Source organism: Geotrypetes seraphini, chromosome 11 (assembly GCF_902459505.1).
Source record: "Geotrypetes seraphini chromosome 11, aGeoSer1.1, whole genome shotgun sequence".
In the NCBI taxonomy this organism is placed as follows: domain Eukaryota; kingdom Metazoa; phylum Chordata; class Amphibia; order Gymnophiona; family Dermophiidae; genus Geotrypetes; species Geotrypetes seraphini.
Window position 1 is genome coordinate 137706152 of NC_047094.1, and position 22073 is coordinate 137728224.

Below are 22073 nucleotides of genomic sequence, written 5' to 3' on the forward strand. Positions count from 1 at the left end.
TATTTTAAGGGCACATTCTGCATTAAGCATTCCATTCTGTTTTGTTAGAACAATGCTGATAAGTTTTTCACACTGGCCACCTTCACTTCCCAGCAGCAATTTTCCAGTTCAAAGCCTCTTGCCTTGAGGCATGAATACTTCCGAATCTGATTTCAACTGCAAACTAGCTCCATTTATTTGCAATGAACAGCTGAAAATTCAGAGTCTTCTTGCTGCTGGGTTTATATTGTCTGGATATTAGAGCATCTGTACATTCTAAGAGGGTCAGAATCACTTCTCTTCACCATAAAGATCTAATATATCAATTAACTTTCTGGGCCTTATTAAAAAAAAAAAAAAATAGTAATAATGTTCCCACTATTTATTTAGGGGTCCTTTTACTAAGGCACGCTTGTGCGTTTTAGCGTGCACTTAATGCTAACATGCGGCAATGCCTCCATAGGATACAATGGATGCATTGGCACTCGTTAGTATTTAGCATGCGCTTAGTAAAAGGATCCTTTAATTACCAAAACTCAGTATTATAAGTGAGTTCAAGATTTGTGCATGTTATATTCAATATTGATCTCTTTAAAAATAAGCAAATAGTAAGGCCCAGTAAAGCAAGTCACCAAAGTAGTTCCATTACCTGGATAATCTGTGAGGCTAGAGCAAACAAACCAAAACTGCAGACTTGTACACAGTGCAGGCAAATTTTATTTTGACAAATAAATCTTAACTAAAAACCTTTTACCAGACGAACTTGTAGTGCATTTCAGAGATTCACTGGTGTGCTACCAAACGCTATTTTTCCAGGCTTCTTTTTGTGATATATTTCTTTTTACCTTTATTACCATGGACCCCTGATGAAGGTTGTCCGAAACACGGACCGTGTTGGGTCCCCTGTCTGGTAAAAGGTTTTTAGTTAAGATTTATTTGTCAAAATAAAATTTGCCTGCACCGTGTACAAGTCTGCAGTTTTGGTTTGTTTGCTCTGGTCTGTTTTTTCACTGCAGACGAAGTTGGACCTTTGGTTCTTTTGTTGTTTTGTTAATCTGTGAGGCTGCAAAGTATATGCAGGAATTTGATTTTCAAACACTCAAGTGCAGGTGATTTACACATAATGCAGATGCAAAAGAAAAAAAGCTACTTGAAATGCCTTTAAAGTACTTAGGGTTTGGGTTGATTTCTCATGAAATATACCATTCAAAGAGTCATGAAATTCCTGACATCATAACTTCTTTCAGTTTGAGTTGAAGAGGCCTGGAGCTGATTTTTTGATTTGGCTCATGGCAAGGTACAGATTATAGGTACATTCAGGTTACAGGAGGGATTACATGTAGTTTAAGTTTGTACTTGAGGCAGCAGAGCGTTAAGTGACTTGTTCATGGCAGTGGGATTTGAATCTAGCTTTCTTTGTTCTCAATGCTCTGTCTACCACAAAAAAGATGAAAAACATAAGCCAGTTACATTGTTTCATTGTGAATTCAGAAAACATTTTTATTGAGTATTTCTAAATAAAACCAAAGCGCTCAGTCAGTGGTTAGGTGACCCTTGGGATGTACAGGAGCTCAAGTCAAAGGCACTTTGAGAGTATCTTTTTGGTGTGCCTCTTTCTGAGGAGGTAGGAACTTTCTCACATGGGCTGACATAATGGTGGCAAACAAAGAGTGAAGCAAGCAAGTGACAACACCCTAAGCCACACATTCCCCCGAGGCAATGATGTACAGAAAACATTGCTCAGCACAGTTTTTGCTTTCTAAATAATAATCTCGGAAAAAAACAAAAGAAAATTACCAAGCAGCCTGTGTTTTTACTGACATATACAGGTAACCAACTTAATTTTTTTCCATACATTTAAAGTACATGCATGTTACAGGGGGTGCACACAGCTCACATTGCCCATTGGACACAGTCTTGGATTACTCAAGTTCTTTATCGACAGAAACAGGAAATGAACCAACCACTCTTCATCTGTCGTTTGTGAAAATAGAGCAAGACACAAAAGTTTTCTGAATGCAAAATCCATACACAGAATGCAAAGAGCAACTGGGAGATATAAAAAAAAACAAAAAACAACAAAACGAGGGTCAGTCTTCAAATAAAATAAACCAATAAAAATAATTGCAAAAAAAATACCTCAATACATATCATATAAAATACACTGGTTCAAAGATCCTGCCACACAGGAGGACAATTCTCCTCCATCAGTCCAGTGCTAACGTTAGGCCTTTTGGAGCAATGTCTGCTTTAGGGGCCTTGTAGTCTATTGATGTAACAGCATCAGATAAATTAACTGTGAAAATCTGAAAAATAATGTTTTTTTGTAATTAGTTTTATTGGTTTATTTGTTTGATTACCAGTTTGGGCAGACTGGATGGACCATTCGGGTCTTTATCTGCCGTCATCTACTTTGTTACTATGATACTCAGGGCTCCTTTTATCAAGCCGCACTAACGGGGTTAACGCACGCGACGTTTCATCACACGCTGGCCAAAAGGAGGCAGTAGCAGCTAGCGCGGCTTGATTAAAGGGGCCCTCGGTGTAATATATCTCCCAGTTGCTCTTTGTATTTGTGAAAATAAGTGAAGAGTTTTGTAAAAGCAGCAGCAGCAGAACTGACTTGTATTTACTGACTCTAGAAATAAATTAAAAAAAAAAAAATTTGACAAGATACAGCAAAAGCTACATAAAATCTAGCCAAGGAATTTCTGCAGCAAATACGAGTGAAATGGTGTGGTGGCCGTATTAATTTTCTTTCCAAGGTAAAACCCAAGGAAATAAGGTGACCCCTTTTTTATGCATTTTATGATGAGCTTTTGAAGGTAACCCTTCTTCAGATCAGAAAAAAATCTTCGAAAGCTCATCATAAAATGCATTGAGTTAGTCCAATACAAAAGGGATCACCTTATTTCCTTCCCCCCCCCCCCCCATTTACAAAAACGTAGCGCAGTTTTTAGCGCCAGACAGAATTCTATGAGCGTCGGAGCTGTTACTGTCGCGGCCGACGCTAAAAACCATGCAAAAGTTTTGTAAGAGGGGGAAGGGGGTCGTTCTTTGCTTTGTTTCTTTATATTACCTTGCACCAAATCCATTTTCCTCTACTAGCTTCCTTAATCATTTTAAAGTTTTAAGGATCACAATATATCTGGCCCGCCCTGGTTTGAACAAAAACATCCACATATCTCTTTCGGGTTTGATTCCATCTTCACTGCTTAAAACAAGGTTTAAAGTTTTGTAAAGATTTAACCACCATTACAAAAGTAACATCTTTCCAATCGGCCCATTAAACATGTACGTACGTCAGGGTGTTCTGAGCAGCAGGTTCTCATGAAAAGCAGCCCAGCAGCACCAAGCTAAAGGAAGACAAGACGCAACAGTGAAACCAGTTTCTCAGCAGAATAGGGCTTCTTGGTGGTACCCTAGACAGCAATTTTTAGCTGCAAAGAAGAGACACAGCCATTCTACTTCGCCAGCTGAGCAATAGCTGTGTTAACTAGACTTGCCGTTCTATGTGCGGCCTGCGTGACTGCGCTGTGGAATTTGGCTGCGAGTTCCCTTCTGCACAGCTAAGTACAGGAACAACACCCATCACAGAAACATATTCCTCGGGATTCTGCTCTAGTGCTGTGTCCACTTAATGCTTTTCAGGTCAACTCCATCTTGCACCATCTCCCATAGAGGACTGTGAATGAGAAAAAGAACAACTATTAGCAACATTTCAAGCAGGATTCAGACACATTTAAACTATTGAACTAAGGCCAGTACTGGGCAGACTTGCACGGTCTGTGTCTGTATATGGCCGTTTGGGGGAGGATAGGCTGGGGAGAGCTTCAATGGCTGGGAGGGTGTAGGTTTTGACGGAGATTTCGGCAGTTGGAACCCAAGCACAGTACCGGGTAGAGCTTTGGATTCTTGCCCAGAAATAGCCAAGAAGAAAAAATTTAAATTGAATCAGGTTGGGCAGACTGGATGGACCATTCAAGTCTTTATCTGCCATCATCTACTATGTTACTATGTTTTTGTGATAATTCAACTTCTTTGCAGATCGGTTACTGAGTTTCTAACAGACTGCAGGCAGCATCGTATTGCCAAGAGATCCAGCATCAGCTCAAGTTCTTTTACTGAACAGGACAGCCAAGTGCTGAGAAATTGTTACTTGATTTTTTTGAGATGTCTTTGTTAAAATGGGTGTTTGTAGTTCCTGAGACTGGCGGATAGAAATCTCCTGTGGGTTTAGCAAGCTCTGACAGTCTCCAGTGAGTCTCATTCACACAACTAATCTTTAGTCTTTGGTTTGGTCAGGCACCAGGTGATAAGTGGTGATAAGTTTCAGCCAAAATGGACAAAAAGCAGTTCTGATTGGCTTCTCTGTGGCTCTGTTGTATAACATTGGTGCTCATTAGCCTAAGGCATCCAAGCTTAGGGGTTCCCAGGTTTCCTGCATCGGAGCAGATCAAACCACAGGACATGGATTGAAGAAGAAATTTTGGATTTATTCCCTACATCTTTTTCTTTATTTAAATTATTTATATAACACCTATCAATGGAGATTGTTTAAGCAGTTTACATTCAGGTACCAGTCATTTTTCCCTATCTGTCCCAACAGATTCACAATCTATCTAATGTACCTGGGGCAATGGGGGGATTAAGTAACTTCCCAGGGTCACAAGCAGCAGTGTGGATTTGAACCCACAACCTCAGGGTGCTGAGGCTGGAGCTTTAACCACTGTGTCACTCTAGAAATCAAAATGTAGCAAAAGTGAGCCAAGTATAAGACAATCAAGCCATTGTGACATCACGAGGTTGGCTCTTATTGGTGGAATGAGGCATTATGACCTCACAATCTCATCTCTGGTTATTCAGTTTGGTATATCATCCTCCCAGTGGATCTCCGAACAGTTTACATGAATTTGGCTCACCTGGGGCAATGGAGAATTAAGTGACTTGCCCAGTGTCACAAGGAGTACCATGGGGCTTGAACCCACAACCTCAAGGTGCTGAGGCTGTAGCCCTAACTACTAAACAGACAGTTGATTCCAGAGCCATCTAAGTTGAAAAGCTTCAGTGCTGAACTATTACAGAGCACTATCAACTTGAAGGAGGTACATGTAATATTATGGCACCAGATTTTACGGCTAGTAAGCCATAGGACTTGAACTTTCAAGCACCTTTCTGATTTGGATTAATGGGGGGAGGAAGAGAAGCAGCCATTGGGTAGAATGGATGGGGCTTAAGGACCTTATCAGTTGTCATATTATTTGTTCAATGGCATATTGTTGGCATATTGGGGAGGGTAAGCTCCTTAATTGTTTTTATATGATTTTATTTTAATGGTTGCAAATCACAACAAGCGCTTGTTTGAAGAGGTAGGCTACATAGCAAACTAAGTCAGTCAGTAATAAATAATGTTTTTACTCCCTGTCCAGATGTACATGGATTTTAATAAAAGAGTTCACATATATTTTGTGACCAGCGACCTTTACAATTAATATATTAAATTGTCAAACAGGCCTCAAAGCTCCAAAGGGGATCCATACATAGGGAAGGATCAACCACTACCAGGAGCCCCAAATATTCTCATTGGCCCAATTAACCAGAAAAAAAAACCCAGGGAATAAAAAGTTCCCAGTCCGAAAAAACGGCAATATTGTCCAATAATACAAAAGTCACTGGACATAAATTTAAACACAACGTCCAAATTTAGAGCAAAAACCAGAACACAAAAGATTTGCTCATGACAGGTTTTTTCAGGTAAGTTTGGTTGGCTCTTTTGTGTTTAAATTTATGTCCAGTGACTTTTGTATTATTGGACGATATTACCGGTTTTTTGGACTGGGAACTTTTTCTTCCCAGTCTTTTTTTTCTGGTTAATTGGGCCAATGAGAATATTTGGGGCTCCTGATAGTGGTTAATCCTTCCCTAGGTATGGATCTCCTTTGGAGCTTTGAGGCCCGTTTGACAATTTAATATATTCATTTGTAACGGTCACTGGTCACAAAATATACGCGGACTCGTTTATTATAGGCATTTTTTGCTAAAAAGTGAGTGAATCCACACCTTGTGTTTTGTTATACACAGATGTTAATATTCATACTGTGTACCGAGCTCTGACTTTGAAGTGGAGCTGATTTAAATAGATCACTCCAATGTGTCCATGACGGACAGTATATCAAGTGCTGAATAAACTCCAAACCCTGAATTCTAGGGAACTAATGACCAAAATCATTAGCTGATGATTCTATCCATTCACATAACATACCTCATTTCACGCAGTCTCTTCACCTGCTGGATACATTTTTCAACCGTATAATCGACTTCTTCTTCAGTTGTAAAACGACCAATGCCAAACCTAAGGCACGAGAAGAGGTGGTTACATTCTGCTGCCAGTAGGAGGCGCTCTGCAGTAGTGACACTCATTCCCCTTTACCTTATGGATGAATGCGCCAAATCTTCATCTGTGCCAATAGCTCTCAGAACATAGGATGGTTCCAAAGAAGCAGATGTGCAAGCACTGCAGTGAGACACAAGGCACTTGGTTTTTGGTTTTAAGCCTCGAGAGGAAGGTCATGTCATTATAGCAAATTACGCAGCAGTTCTTCAGGTAACTCTCTTGGCTGCCAACTCCTGACTCCGCCTGGAACAACCTGCCTGAATCAGTACACCAGGCTCCAAGCTCACTTTTTCACAGCTGCATTTAGGTCCTAACACTTGCAACTTGTAATACACTATATCTTTTTCTCATTCTCTCTTTAGCCCCTACTCTCTCGGCCTCTTCATCCCTCGTTTGTCCCTTCATGGCCACCATATATTGATCCACTCTATGTCCAGTGTGTCTGTCACAACTTAGACTGAGCAGGGACTGTCTCTTGCATGTTTAATGTATGGCACTGCATGCATCTGGTAGCACTACGGAAATAATGACTAGTAGTATTTAATAGTGACAATAACATTACTTCTATCATTTTGAACACATAATTTTGTGCTGTAATGTGCATAATTAGCATTAAGTACTGCTAAGTTGGTGCTAATTGCTACTAATTTGCAGTTCCATGCACTTATGAATGCCAGGACCGGATGATTCTCCAACTTACCTTCCTGAAGAAAGAGCCACGTCCTTCAGAGCCATCAGGAGACTTTCTCCTTCCACATATGCAAAGGACAAATTTACACAGCCTAAGAAATGAAGAATTTCAGAATGTGAGCCTTATTATGCAGCAGCGTTCCCAGCAATTCAACAGCTTGAAGGCCCAAGATGGGATTGACAGACTAGTCTAAACTGTATATTCAGTCCTAGCTCTTGCAGTTTGGGAGCTAAGTCTTTCCTGTGTTGCAGCTATGTATAAATAAACCCTGGTTGAGATGTTTCTACTGAGTACGACTTAACTACAGGAATCCCCAAACCTGACAATTTGATGGGAATCTCACACTACAACTAGTTGGAAATTTGGGTAGAAACAGCTTGTATCTGGATAAGTCCCTCTAAGTAGGAGTAGCCTAGTGGCTTAAGAATCTGGGGAACTGAGTTCGATTCCTACTGCAGCTCCTTGTGGCTCTGGGCAAGTCACATAATCCTCCAATGTCCCATGTCCAGAATAAGTAGTAACCACACAAAGGCAGTATATCAAGTCCTATCTCCTGGGTGTGGCCTAGTACTGAACATCTGGGTATAAAAAGCGGACCACTGTGGGTTGAATGTTGACCTATCTACCTCCATCTGAAGAGCCCAGATTATTCTTCTGGCTGTAAGCAACTAAGCTGTGGGGTTCTTAATTCTTTGCACAAGCAAGGTCCAATGCCCTGTGATCTGCTGGTTGGCAATCCTGCTCCTGAAATATGACTTTGTTCAAAAGAAAATGGAAAGAATCAAGTGAACTTTGATTTGAGATTAGCTTGACGTATTTGAATCTTGCTGGATTAGTTTGGCTCAGAGGGCATTTAACTGGGCAATGCTAGTGAAAACTGGCACCATCCAGGTGTTCAAGGACAGAGTTGGAAGGAGCTGGGAGTTACGTGGAAGCTGACAGTATTCAGTGTCGATATCCCCAAAGCTAACCCAGCATGTATGACTCCATACACCACAGTCCTAACTCTGATCAGTTAGCTATGTGGCTACCAGCACCTGCATAACTTCCAGGTAGCGTCCTGAAACAGCACAAAATCTTTCCTCCCTCCTGACCCCCACCAAAGAGCAACAGCTCTCCTCCTTCCATACCTAGGCCCCCTTCTAAAGTTTCCAACTTTTCCTGGGGGTCCAGCAGGGACTTTGGGCAGGAGTAAACTCCAGACACTCTTGCCCGAAGACCCTACTGGACTACCAAGGAAGGTTAAGGTAGACCTGGGAAGCAAGCCTTCAGGGGGCAGGGAAGTGGAGATACCTTTATGTGGCTCTACCTGCACAAATGTCTTATTGGCTGGAACCCGCATAAGTCCAGGTGGACAGGAGCTATACAGTCAGAACCCAGATTTGGCCCAGCTCTGAATATCTGAGTCAGATTTGCATAACCTCATTGGGGCACCGACACTTTAGTCTGGTCTCCTTTCCACCTCCACCATTCCTCTTGTATTTTATAATTTAATTCCTCCCTTCTCTTATATTTTTGGATTGTAACCTAGCCCCATATTGTTGTTCTCCTTTTTCCCCCACTACACCTCTGCCAGTGTAATTTAGGGTCTTGTATTCCCATTTGATGGTTAGGAAAGAACTGACAGTGTTAGGTGTTACCCTGGATTCTGTTCTCTCGATGGGGAGGCAGATTGTTAAGGTCATCCAGGTAGGGTGCGTGCAATCAGATATTTTGCAAAGGTTGAAACCAATGCTCTCCCAATTTGATTTTCAATTTGTGGTACAGGCCTTGATACTCACTCAACTACTGAACTCTGCTGCTAGATTAATAACTGGTACACCGAGGTTTGAACATATCGCTCTGGTTCTGAAAAAATTGCACTGGCTTCCAATCCCACAGTGAATATACTACAAGGTGCTTTCACACATTTACCAGCATGTTTTCAACACCTCTGGGAAGTCTATCAACCTAATCGTAAGTTACGATCTGAGGGTGGTATGAGGCTTGTGAATTCACTATAAGAAAATAAGGGAAACCATGTTTTCAATAATGGGTATAAAACTTTGGAATTTACTCCCTGGCGTTATGAGACTATGCAAAGATCGTATGAATTTTAGGAAACAACTGAAAACCCAATTGTTTGTTGATGCCTTTATGTAAACGTATAGATGAAATATGGATATTTTCTGGCTATATACTGTCCTTAAGGAATGACGTTCCAGAAGAAGTAGACAAAGTAAAACCTCCAACCTGTAGTGAAATGTAAATTTTGGGTTTATGTGATGGATTTCGGTGTGTTTCCATAATATGTATGCGATTTTGTACATCACTTTGATTCTAAGCGGTTTATAAATCTTTTAAATAAATAAAATAACGTTTTGATTCTTTTGTAAACCACTTATTTGAAGTATTTTAAAAGTGACCCACCAACTATCATACTTCATATACTCTAGGTTAGGAGTGATATGTCACGGGACGTGCAAGCCGCCACATCATTTGCGTTGGTGCACAGCGAGTTTGCTTATCCCCCGAAGCAGCCGTTTGTCACAGTGAAACGAGGTTCCTTGTCAGGAGTTTCTGGATCGTTTGAAGCACTTAAAGCACTAGCAGCGATCTCCGGCAACAACACAGTCACAAGCTTGTGCCCATGGTCGGCTGTCTCTTTACTTTCAGACTATCAGAAACATTAAAAGTGGAGGGAGTTTTGTCTCTAAGAAGGTAGCTTTGGTTTACTTGGTGTAAAGTGCTACCGTTATATTTTTGAGGCTTTTTGTCCCCACTTAATTGGGATGACTAGAGTCACTGGTGACATGGATTATAGTCATTTTTTGTAATGTGCAAAACAAAGCCATTTGGAGACTCCACCCCCTGAATCTACTCTTTGGGATCTTCCAGGTATTTTCATACAATCTGGATTGGCCACTGTCTAATAAGGGAGGCTGAGCTTCCTGGATCCTTGACCTTTCCCAGCCTAGCACACTTTGGGGAATAATTTATCAACAGGATGCTTTTACCTGGAAGAAACCATCTGCACTGCTGATGCCTTGTAGAAAGAGCATGCACATTTTTAGCCACTTGAGGGAATAAGAGGGTGATTTTTGAAACTGAATTCAACATAAATGGCTGGAAATTGCTCTATCAGGTTAAAACTTCAAAAAGGACAATACAGACATCGAATGCCATTTATGAATAACGATACCTGGGTAGTGATGCTCTGGGTCTCCATTCATAACCACATCTGGGATTTCATTCATTATTTTGTTAATTAGCCTGTCTGCTAACAAACTAATTCGTCTATGGTCATACTGAAAAAGAAACACACACAAAAAATAAAATGTGAAAAGAACTCCGCACAAACCGAACAGTAAAAAGATGACCAAACCAAAGACCCCTCAAAAAAGGAGGTTGTGATTCAGCAACGTTTATTGGAATAAAACGGGTGCATAAGATTCAGGAAGAAAGGACTGGCCGTAGATCGTATTTTGGCGTGTCTGCTGGTATCAGGAGTCCACCATCATCTAGAAAAGATCATAACAAAAGGACACATGCATAATATCAAGAAATAATGTACACACACGATTTTAAATGAAATAACACTGTCTGAGAGCGAGAAATTTAGTACTTAATGGATTTACGAATACACACCAATCTTGATCATTGCATTTTATATTACATGGGGGGGGTGAGGACAGGGGGTGAGGGTTGGGAAGGGGATTACTGTTTTAGTGGAATTGCACCATAGGATCTTTCACAGTTGGGGTGCCGTAAGAGTCAAAGGGTAACAAATCTGGGCTGGGATTTAAATCTATATTAGATGTACTTTGGGGATTATTGTTGCAAAACTGTTAAAATGTCTCGTACTCATTAGTGCTTTTGTACTGCTCGTTTTCTGTCATTTCTTTGGCTGTGTACTGTTTATAATAAATGAAATAAAACTGGACTTGAGCCAATCGCACATACATTCAGGTATGTAACACTGCTCAAGTCCAGTGTTATTTCATTTTAAATTGTGTGTGTACATTATTTCGTGATACCGTGTTTCCCCGAAAATAAGACATTACATTACATTAGGGACTTCTATTCCGCCTATACCTTGCAGTTCAAGGTGGGCATGGTCTTATATTCATTTTGGCTCCAAAAAACACATTAGGACTACCAGAACCAACAAACACATCATTTTTATTTGCTTTATATTTAATTCCAGAGGAAATACTAATGTTTAAAAAGTTGAAAGTTTTTCCTACTTAGCTGCTTCCATCATCAAGGGGCTTGTTGTTTGCTGCTTGACACATAAACATTACATTAATATGCAAATTAATATGTTTTTTAAATATACAGTGGAAGCATTATCCAATAGGAAAACAGATGGAAAGTTACTGGTCTATAAAGAAACACCTCCTAACAAGCCTTCAAGTCATCATTTCATGTCTTTCCTGGTCTCTTCCATACTTTGTTGAGACTCTAAGCGAGAGAATAACGGAAAAGTCTGACTGTACCTCCATCTCCTGCTTTGCTATCTCGCAGGCTGCCCCAAAGCCAACCACAAGAGGTGTTGGAACGGTGCCAGATCTCATGCCTCGTTCCTGGCCTCCACCACTCTGTAGTGCTTCCAATCTCACTCTTGGTCGTCGTTGAACATAAACAGCTCCGACCCCTAAATTAAAGAAAAGTAAAATTCTTATGGTCAGTTTGGGGGTGGTTTTAGGCCTACAAGCGATAGGAAAAGTTAGGTCAAGTCAGGCTTTGCTCCATAGTTGTTTCTGAGCTGGTTAATGATCATTATTGATCCAAGCTGGTGTCCTAGAATATGTTGAATGTTTACATTAGATTGTGGGACATGCAAGGACTGTGTTGTACCAGATTACAGAGAATAACTCGAGGTCTCGGCAACCCAGCCAGAATATCTCACCAGTGGGCAGACATTGTTTCAACTAAGGGCTCCTTTGACTAAGGTGCACTAGCGTTTTCAGCGCACGCACAAAATTACCACGTGCTAAGCTTCTAGAATAACGCCAGCTCAATGCTGGCATTAACATAGAAACATAGAAATAGACAGCAGATAAGGGCCACGGCCCATCTAGTCTGCCCACCCCAATGACCCTCCCCTACCTATCTACTTTGAATAGAACCCACGTGTCGATCCCATTTGGCCTTAAAATCAGGCACGCTGCTGGCCTCAATCACCTGCAGTGGAAGACTATTCCAGCGATCAACCACCCCTTCAGTGAAAAAGAACTTCCTGGCCCTAACGCACCTTAGTAAAAGGAACCCTAAGTCATTTTGATATCAGAAGCAATAGTTAATGAGTTTTTTAATGTTTATTAAGTACTTAGACCATTTGTTAAGGGACATGATATTTTATCGATGACTTGTTGAAAAATGAGGTTTTGGAATTGTTCCCCTTTTTATATTATCTTTTATCATGATGGCTTGGTTTACTTCTTAATTTAATTTAATTTAATTCTTATATACCGCTAATAACCGTGAGGTTTCTAAGCGGTTTACAAAAATGATGCATTAAAAAGATACAATAGATAAAAATAAATAAGATAGGTACTTGGAAATTTCCCTAACTGTCCCAAAGGCTCACAATCTAACTCAAGTACCTGAAGAAACAATTAATGAAAAGTAAAGATAAAAATATAAAGAGAGAGGTAGAGATAGAGATAAATATGAATATTCCAACAAGTAATATATAAATAACTATTTTACATCTTACAATTGAAATTATTCTAACATCAGTGAAATATCATGATACAATTATGAAGAAGGAATTTTTAGCAGTCAGGGAATGTGGATACCTAGTGTGAGGAAGAAATTCAGGATAAGGTGTTGAAGTTATGTTCGCGGGAGAGTGTCTGGCTAGGACAAGAATTTCTTTAACAAAGTGGTCTTTAGTTCTTTCTGGAAGATGCTGTAGGTCAACCTAGCGGTATCGATGAGATAGCCAGATCAGCCCACAGACATAAACTATCCTTCCCCTCTCTACATGGCATCCTCCACGCAGGCAAACTGGGAAGATCCCTCCTCTCCAAAATCACGGGCCTTTGGAACGATCTCACTATCCCGCTGCGGAACCTGGGCTCCCTCCAACTGTTCCGAAAACAACTGAAAACCTGGCTTTTCTCTAATATATAACATCTCTTCTCCTGTTTACTTCCCCTCTTTTCATATGCTCTTGTAAATTCTTTCTCCCCTCTCTTCTTGTATTTTTAAGCTTTGTAAACCGTGTCGAGCTCCACTCCGTTGTTGATGCGGTATATAAACTTAAGGCTTAGTTTAGTTTAGATAGCCTAGCCATGATTGCTGTCTACCAGCTTGAAACTTGAAAGTTCTGTCTAGGAAGGTTCGATATCTGCAGCCAACGATTTTCTTAGGACTCTAACATATTGGTTGTCATTTGTCTGACAATTTTAGTTGTAAATATCTGATGTTTTAGTTTGCTAATACTTCCCTTTCTATATTATTTTATATGTCTTTTTACCATACTGCCTTTATTTAATAGTGTTGAAGAAGAATGAATTTACCCCCCCCCCCCACACACAAACCTTTTACAAAGCTACGTTAGGCTTTTTTATCACCGGTCAGGGCGATATTAGCTCCAACGCCCACAGGAATTCCATGAACACCAGAGCTAATGCTGCTACGGCCGGTGATAAAAAGAGCCGAACGTGGCTTCTTAAAAGGGAAGGGGGGTTATTTATTTACAATTCATCTATCAAACCTTCTAAGTAGAGAACAAAATAACACTCATAAAATCATCCACTTTTAATTTGTTGGTTCTGTATTGCTTTTACAAGTGTAATGCTGGTTTGCTTAAAAAGAATTAAAAAAAAAAAAAAAAAAAAGAAGATATCTTTTTATTAGACTAACTTAATACATTTTTTGACTAGCTTTTGAAGGCAGAAAAAGAGATGAAAAAAAATTATAAGACATTCAAACAGGTGATAACTGATAGAGGAGAAAGGAAAGCTAATAGAGAAATTTTTATCAGAATCGGTAGCAATTTTGAGTCCCTGCCACATGAAAATCTTCTTATTTGGCTGTGTTGTACAATATTCCCTACTGACCAATACTATTTCTTCCAGAGGGTGTTGACAGAAAGAAGTCAGGAGGAGAAATCCTGAAAACCCGACTGGATTGCGGCCCTCAAGGAGGGACTTTGAGATCCATGCCTTAAAGGGTCAGACCAATGGTCCATCAAGCCCAGTAGCCCGTTCTCACAATGGACAATCCAGGTCCCTAGTACCTGGCCAAAACCCAAGGAGTAGCAACATTCCATGCTACCGATCCAGGGCAAGCAGTGGCTTCCCCCATGTTTTTCTCAGACTATGAACCTTTTCTCCAGGAATTTGTCCAAACCTTTTTTTTTAACCAGCTACGCTATTTACTACTATTTATTATTCTTTCTGAAGAGCTACCAGACATGTGCAGCGCTGTACATTAAACACACAAGAGATGGTCCCTGTTTAAAAGAGCTTACAATCTAATTATGACAGACATAGTGGACAAAGGTGAATTTAGATGGGAATTCCGTGGGACTTAAGAGGCGGAGGGGGTAGGGTAGTAAGAGGGAACAAATCTGGGCGCTTTACAAGTTGGCAGGGTAAGACTTAAACGCAGCTTTCAGCCTGGACTTGAAGACTATTTGTCTCAGAAGTTTTAAAAGTGCAATTGATTATTTGCTGAACAACTGAGCTGTGTTTTCTAACCCTCTGAAGCTGTTCTAAGAGCCAAGGGCCTTCTTCTTATCTTACCTTTTGGTCCATAGATCTTATGGCCACTGATACTCATCAGGTCAATCTTCATCTCGTTCACATTCACTGGGATCTTTCCCACCGCCTGTGCAGCATCCGTGTGCAAGAAAATCTTCTGTGAACTGCAAAGGTGACCTGCCGTGAGAAAGAAGATCTATGGTACATATACATTACACATACAGTCATTTCTTCATGTGGATAACGCCAGAATATACAGGCTTTGAAGCACACGGAGTGTCATTTGGGCACCTTTTCCTATCAGAAGGCAAGCTAAAAACACCTGTAAACTACTAAATTAAAGAAACTGGAATTTTCAATCCAGCCCAAGACCTCAGATCAGAAGAACGCTGCCCCAAGATATCCTCCACCTACTACCCATCTACTAACTCACTCCCCAGCCCCTTAACTGCCTTCCACCCACCATTGTCGTCTTTGCTCACCTAAGCACTCCTTACCCACTGCCCAAGTGCGTTGCTACCTATTTTCACACATTCCTAACCCAATTATCAGGTGATAGGAGTAGTGAGTGGAGGTTGAGCCGATGCAAAAAAATATAAACATGCACATTGAAAAGAACAAACAAACAGAGCTCTGCGTTTGTTTTGGGGGGGGTTTTATCAGGTTAAAATTATTTTTTTTTTAATTTTAAACTTTATTAAGCCAATCAAAACACAATACAAAAGCAGAAAAAAACAGAACACAGCCTCCCTTAACACATCAGGGGGCATAGTACAGCAAATCCTGACATACCTGTATTCTTTGGTAAGTACTAAGAAAACACAATAAGACTCCACCCCCCCACCCTCCCTCCTCAAGAAGGATGTGTGTCATGAGCGCACTCCTAAAGCAGCCAAAGAAGTCCACTCAAGAAGGTAAGTGTCCAGAGTCAGTCTGTGCAATGAGTTCTGCGTTTCTGAATTAGAAATCCTTTATTCATGCATCACACAATCTATAAGGCTCCTTCACAGTTTGATATAACGTACCTCAGTTACAACATATAAAAATCAAATTCAAATAATGCAGATTTCATAAGGAAACAGGAACATCATTTGTGGTTTAATATCAAGATGCACACGGAGAGTGTTCATTCAAAAGTGGACGTTCTACACTACTGTCAAGATGGGGGAACATCTCAAGAAGTTGTTAGGTGGATGGAACAGCTGGGGGAAGTCGAAAAGCAGTCAGCAATTAAGATTTGGGGAACAGAATAGGGAAATGGCACAGCTTTACAAGACAGGGTTGAAGGGGTGCATCATGCCCTCAGTCAGAAGGTTCATATCCTTCATCCAGCCAACCAAATGATTAATCATACTTTTAAAATGATTTCTGATAGTCAAAGCCCTTAAAGGAAATGGATCAGAATACTTGAAGAACAGGGTCTCCCTCTAGTCATCTCAAAGGTCACTAAAGTCCTCCCAAGGAAAATCCTCACCCTTGCCTTCTTCAAAGAAAATCAAACGATGTGATACCCACCATCAAGCTGTGTTTTGGAGTAGCCCCAACACTCAAATTCAGTCTGAGAACGGTGTCACCTGGTGCAACATATCTCTACTTCAGGAAACGAGCAATAGCTTGGCTATTCTCCCAAGCTTTTGATGGAAGAAGCAACTAACTAGTGACACACACGAAGACTCCCATTGGCTGCACTTACTAACTAGTCACACGCACAAAGACTCCCATTGGCTGCACTTACTAACTAGTCACACGCACAAAGACTCCCATTGGCTGCACTTACTAACTAGTCACACACACAAAGACTCCCATTGGCTGTACTTACTGCAGGACTTCATTACAACACAGGCTTTTTATAACTCCAAGTTCAAACTTTCCTCATGTTAGTTACACTTATCTTTTGTCTAAACTCCTGTTGCTCTTTCTTATCTGTCTCTATGTTCTCCTTCCATTTACTGTATCATACAATACAAAGGAAAAACCACAACCCCTCAGGCAAACTATAGAACAAAAAATGGAAATGGGGAAGGGACACAAGTCAAAAACCACTGTGCGGACAAATAAGTTTATTTAAAATGTCAAACAAATTTCAGTTAAAATCACACAAATACCTATAAATACAAATAAAATGAGGCAGGCATATAAAAGTCCTTAGTAATAAACATGTACTGGATCCCTACTTGGTCCGTGTTTCGGTCACAACGGCCTTCTTCAGGGGTGTAAAAAATTAGCCCAGTAGATGGCGTCAAAGGACACAAAATCAACCAAAAACGAGGTAAGCTTGCAGTAAGTGTTACAAGTAATAATAATAATTTATTTCTTGTGTAGAGTTAAGGAAGGAAGAATCATTTCAAAATTTTAAGAGACATTTAAAAGCACATTTTTTTCAAATGGCTCTCCCAAATTGAAGAATGTAATGGGGACCGCAATCTGCCTTAATTTGTACCGATTCGTGTTGATTTGTATTGATTTCTTTCATATAACAGTTTTAGAAATATTCATTTCTTTGATGCTCTCAAGCTCTGCCTATGAAGTGTGCTGTGAGTTGTATTAAATATGAGTTTCCCTAAAATATGACTGTTTGCTATCAGGCCGCTTCAGAGACTTTTCTATCTCTTCAATTTGTTTTATTTTTAATTTTCTATTTCTTTGATTTTTGATCTTGGAAATGTATTATATGTTGTTATTACATATTTTTAGTTTATCAGGTACTTTAGCTAGATTGTGAGCCTTCGGGATAGATAGGGTAGTTTTTCTCAAGTACCTAATTTCATTTTAGTTTGATACTTTGTAAACTGCTTAGGCCAGTAAAATGTAGGAGCGGTAGATCAAAGTGAATACAAAATAACGCTGCACTATAGTAGAATCGCTGTCTATTAAGATTTTTTAGTGGTTGTTGCATTGACATTGGAAGTATGAGTAGAATACTATGTTCTGACATTTGAATCTTTTTTTCCTCTGTGTCCAGGTTATTCTTGCTGCTGTATGCTACATTGGGTGAAAAAGTACTCATAAGAAATACTTATTTGTCAACTGTTCTTACCTATTTCGCTAATGGGTTGTTTCACTCCAATTTCATTGTTCACCATCATCACTGACACCAGACTTGTATCTGGCCTGAGGGAATTTTTCAAAGTCTTTCAGCGCATCAATGAGGCAAAATTTGTAAAGGAAAATAAAAAGGCAGAATCAAGTTTACTCTCGCACGTTCTTACAGTTGCTGTAACGGCAAAAATACTTATGTCACAGATCCGGTCCCCACAGAATTCTGGAATTCTAGAACTGACCACATAAGAACAAAGGAGTAACCAGAAAAAGGTGGTTATACAAGTGCCATTCCCTCTCCCTAGCCCCACGTGCAAGGAATTGTTAACAGTCACCATGGAATTTCTAGTACTCCACGCACAGAGCTGAATAAAGGAGAGAGAAAATACACATTACAACAGCCAAAGGTGGAAAGGAGAGGTACTGAAAAGGAGAGGAAGATACTCAGTAGGAGATCTTTGTAACCCTTAGAAACAACATCCAAATTGGCTCCTTGTGCCTGTGCAGTTTAAAGCACTGCAGACTTCAGCTGCTAGGGAATAGGGAGAGAGAGAGGCAGTGATCTGGAGGTCCAACAGACTACCAAACTTTTCTCTAAATACACCAGCCCTTTTCCTTCATGATGTGATGAAGGGGGGGAAGGGGGAGCTGGGGCAGGGAATCCTGAGACTTCTGAATTATACCCCTGCAACAGACACACTTCTTCAAAACCTTGCTCAATCCTTTCAGAAAGGTTCCCCCATGCTGAACAAAACCCAACCACCAACTGGGTTCACAAGCTGCACAGTGCGACCGCTACCATCTGACAGAGACAAATACTGAGCGCTCTAAGGCTGCATGGTGCCCTTAAGGGCCAATCACACAGAACTATTTGCATCTCTGTCTCCATCTACTTATCAATAGACAAAACCTACCAGATCTGAACTGCTCTGGACGCTAAGGAATGAAGATCAGAACAACAAAACCTCCCAAAACACAGTACACCTAACCCACCAGTATTTTGCACAGAGGCCTGGCAATTTTTATATTTTAGAAAAGGGCCCCGTGGAAGGGCATTTTTGAAATGACATCTAAATGTAAAAAAAAATCTATCACAAAACAAACATTCCATCTCACAGCCATTTTCAAACAGAAAAAAGTCAGGGTTTCCTGTTTGAAAATATGAAAGAACATCCAAAATGAACAGCTACTGTCCAAAATAAAATGTCCAAATTATGAACATCAAAAACCCAGGGACAAGGGCATCTGTCTAGCAACATTTGTACGAAAATGGCTACACAGACATCCCTACAGAACAAAGGGACAGCCTAGCAGTAGGTGCAGGGAACTTTAATCAGGGCACCAGGTTCATAGTCCATTGCATGTCTGTAATTTTAAAAGGTGAACCATGAACAGGTACAGGAGAATACTTACTGTACCTGAATGCGCGCCAACTCAGGAGGAATAATTGTGAATTCTCTTAATGCTATATCGGAAATACATATTTAAATATTTTACTTTCTAAATCTAGTAACTTCATCCTACCGACACTGAAACATTCTTATAGACGTTGAAAAATATAAATAAGTAAACCTACTTTCAGATCTATAAGCCCGTGTCTATCAACAGGGAGATATGTTACATGAAAACCTTCAGCCTCCAGAGAACGACAGGAATCCAACACACATTTGTGCTCAGTCTGTGTGGTAATGATGTGGTTCTTCTTAGATTTGTAGAACCTTGCAACACCCTAAAGCAAACAGAAAAACAGGAAATATAACAATATTGTTCCACACTCATTGGCCCCACAGTTCTGCAGAGTAATCTAACAGAATACAGTACCTTATACAGCATTATACAGGTATGCAATATTTTTATCAATATCAGTATACAGTACCTTACAGACCTCACCTTTTACAAACTGCAAAAAAGGTTTTTAGCACCAGCCATCACTATACATCACGCTTCCTGTTTTCCTTTGATTTTATTGTAATTACATTTTTCTTTCTTTTTTGATAGAATTTATAATCTGCTATGCAGTACTTTGGTACAAATTTAATTTAATTAATGTTTAATCTTTTTTTAAAAAAATTTAATTATTATTTTATTTTTGTTCTTATCCTCGCTGAATACTTGTTGAGATGTCCATATCTTGTCTCTATCTCTTTCTTTCCTATCTTCAATGGAGTTCCTTTCATTATTTAATTGTTACATTGTAAACCGCTTAGGTCAGTAAAATGCTAGAGTGGTATGGCAAAATCTTAATAAACATAAAATGACAGTATTATCAAGCTTCTATAACTAATACATAATACTTCTAAGACAGCATTTCTACTTTTATTTGGCTCATCTTCAAGAAATCATTATTTGCAGGGGATGTTTCTTTTTACTGAACCTCAGACTGTGGTAGGTGTCCCTATTCTTCAGTTTATTCCTAAGATTCCACCATTAGTCGCTTCTCCCATACCCCCCCCCCCCCCCGCTACTGTGCCCTTTGGGACTGTATAAATTCTCTTTCACAAGCTTTCTAAGGCTCTTTGGTGCAGTCTTTCTACCCCTCATCTTCTCTGTGTCTCATTCGCTAACGTATGGGAACACATGCACATGGAAAGGGAAAAGACATACTGGGGTGCAAAGGAAGATGCTGACAGCCAGATGCACTAAATAAAAAGTACAATCAATGAAGCAAATATATGACTATGAAACATTACTTTAATGGCCATGTTGTTTGATTCTGTAGCACCGCTGGTGAAAATAATCTCTCTGGGATCTGCTCCTATCAGTGACGCAACTTGCTGTTTGAAAAGAGAGAGAGAGAGAGAGAGAGATAAGGCTATACAAAAAGTTAATATGAGAATAGTCATGCTGGGTCAGATCAATGGTCCATTCAATCAAGTTGAAAATATCTGTACTTGCTTCTCTTGCTTTCTCCATGGCTTTTTCGCTCTCCCATCCATAGGCATGTGTCCTGGAATGAGGGTTACCATAATAGTTCACCAGATAAGGAAGCATTGCATCAAGTACTCTAGGATCCTAGCATAAAAAAAAAATTCAGAAAATCAGCAAAGAAGAGCACCTGTGTTTCTCTCCCTGCTCCCTATGGAGTACATCTTTTCAGCTGCTGTCACAGGTAGGTCTTGATTAGGCACAAACTTAACAGGCTAGTCTACCACAGTCATCTAAAATAGCTTTACAGATATTATCCCAATAAACTACTGGATCTATTTTAGTTTGTTTTAAGATGTCAGTTACCTCAATTCATTGGGATACTTAGTTTCTTTTCTGTTACCTTCTTCCCCTTTTATTTTTTTTTTACTGCTGTGGGCACACAATTTACGATACATTGCTGTAGAGGAAGGAAGCATAATACTTGCTCCCATTCAAAACACCCTACAATGCAGTTGAATGTTACATCTAACCATAGACCAGTGGCCTCCAGACCTTTGTTTAAAGTTATGGAGGGTGTTGGGCCAGTACAATTCAAGCAAAATATTCTGCATAAGTCTTAATCAGGTTTTCGAAATCTCAAACGATTTTACAAACCATCGGTGTGGTTGCCTGGACATCCATATACAGGGGTCTGAGGTCCACGTCTTTCCAATTTCCATCGGTATTTCCTGTTAAAAATGAAGCAACAGACATTTTACACGCTACAGAATCAAAACCAACTTAGCGAATCTAAACCCCATCCCAACTCTGCCATCTTTTTCACCCTTCATCGGTGTATTTGCATCGGACCCCCGAAGGTCATCCTGGATTGAGCCTTTCAGATGCAGAGCGGGGCAGCCAGTCTGAGAAAGGCGAGCCCTACCGTTGCTCCGCGCCGCCAGCTGAAAGCCCTTCCCGAGGAGCTCGCAGACGGGAGCGGGGCCGCTTTGGGCGCTCAACAGCTTGCTCAGGACCCCCCGACACAGCATCTTCTCTGGATCCAAACGGGGAAGTCTTCTCCCCCACCGTCCACCAAGCTCCTTCACTTCCGGGACAGTGACGCAAAGACTAAGCGACACAGGCGTGAGAGAGAGGACAGAACTTCGGCGTCTGCGTCCAGTGACGTAATGAGCGGGCGACAGAGGCGAGCGGGGCAACCTCAGCGCCCGGACGTGCAGTGACGCAATGAGCGGGCGACAGAGGCGAGCGGTGCAACCTCAGCGCCGGGGCGTGCGACGTTCAGTGACGCAATGAGCGGGCGAGAGGGGCAACCTCAGCGCCCGGACGAGCAGTGACGCAATGATCGGGCGACAGAGGCGAGCGGGGCAACCTCAGCGCCCCGGACGTGCGACGTGCAGTGACGCAA

The 22073-nt window shown here is 40.6% G+C and overlaps 1 protein-coding gene across 2 annotated transcripts; it reads right to left on the reverse strand.

Moving 5' to 3' along the window:
- Window positions 1–1458: 1458 nt before the first annotated feature.
- On the reverse strand, window positions 1459–21958 carry NFS1 (NFS1 cysteine desulfurase). 2 transcript variants are annotated; one of them, XM_033963828.1, is made up of 13 exons: window positions 21492–21958; window positions 21323–21396; window positions 20696–20812; window positions 20491–20574; window positions 19377–19529; window positions 17799–17892; window positions 14804–14938; window positions 11543–11700; window positions 10246–10351; window positions 7074–7155; window positions 6410–6493; window positions 6242–6331; window positions 1459–3664 (listed from the first exon to the last, which is right to left on the reverse strand). In XM_033963828.1, exons 1-13 carry the CDS (start codon window positions 21694–21696, stop codon window positions 3601–3603), a joined length of 1446 nt encoding a protein of 481 aa, XP_033819719.1. In that variant the 5' UTR covers window positions 21697–21958; the 3' UTR covers window positions 1459–3600. The 2 variants fall into 2 exon arrangements, with proteins under 2 accessions (XP_033819719.1, XP_033819720.1); XM_033963829.1 differs by having other exon boundaries at window positions 21591–21957.
- Window positions 21959–22073: the final 115 nt, after the last annotated feature.

Excerpts from the sequence above, each read along its gene's own strand:
- NFS1 (XM_033963828.1), bottom strand. The coding sequence starts at position 21,696 with ATGCTGTGTCGGGGGGTCCTGAGCAAGCTGTTGAGCGCCCAAAGCGGC. Across the intron at positions 20,813-21,322 it reads TCCAGGCAACCACACCGATG|GATCCTAGAGTACTTGATGC; the intron begins GTTTGTAAAATC and ends TTTTTATGCTAG. Across the intron at positions 7,156-10,245 it reads CCCAGAGCATCACTACCCAG|GCTGTGTAAATTTGTCCTTT; the intron begins GTATCGTTATTC and ends TTCATTTCTTAG.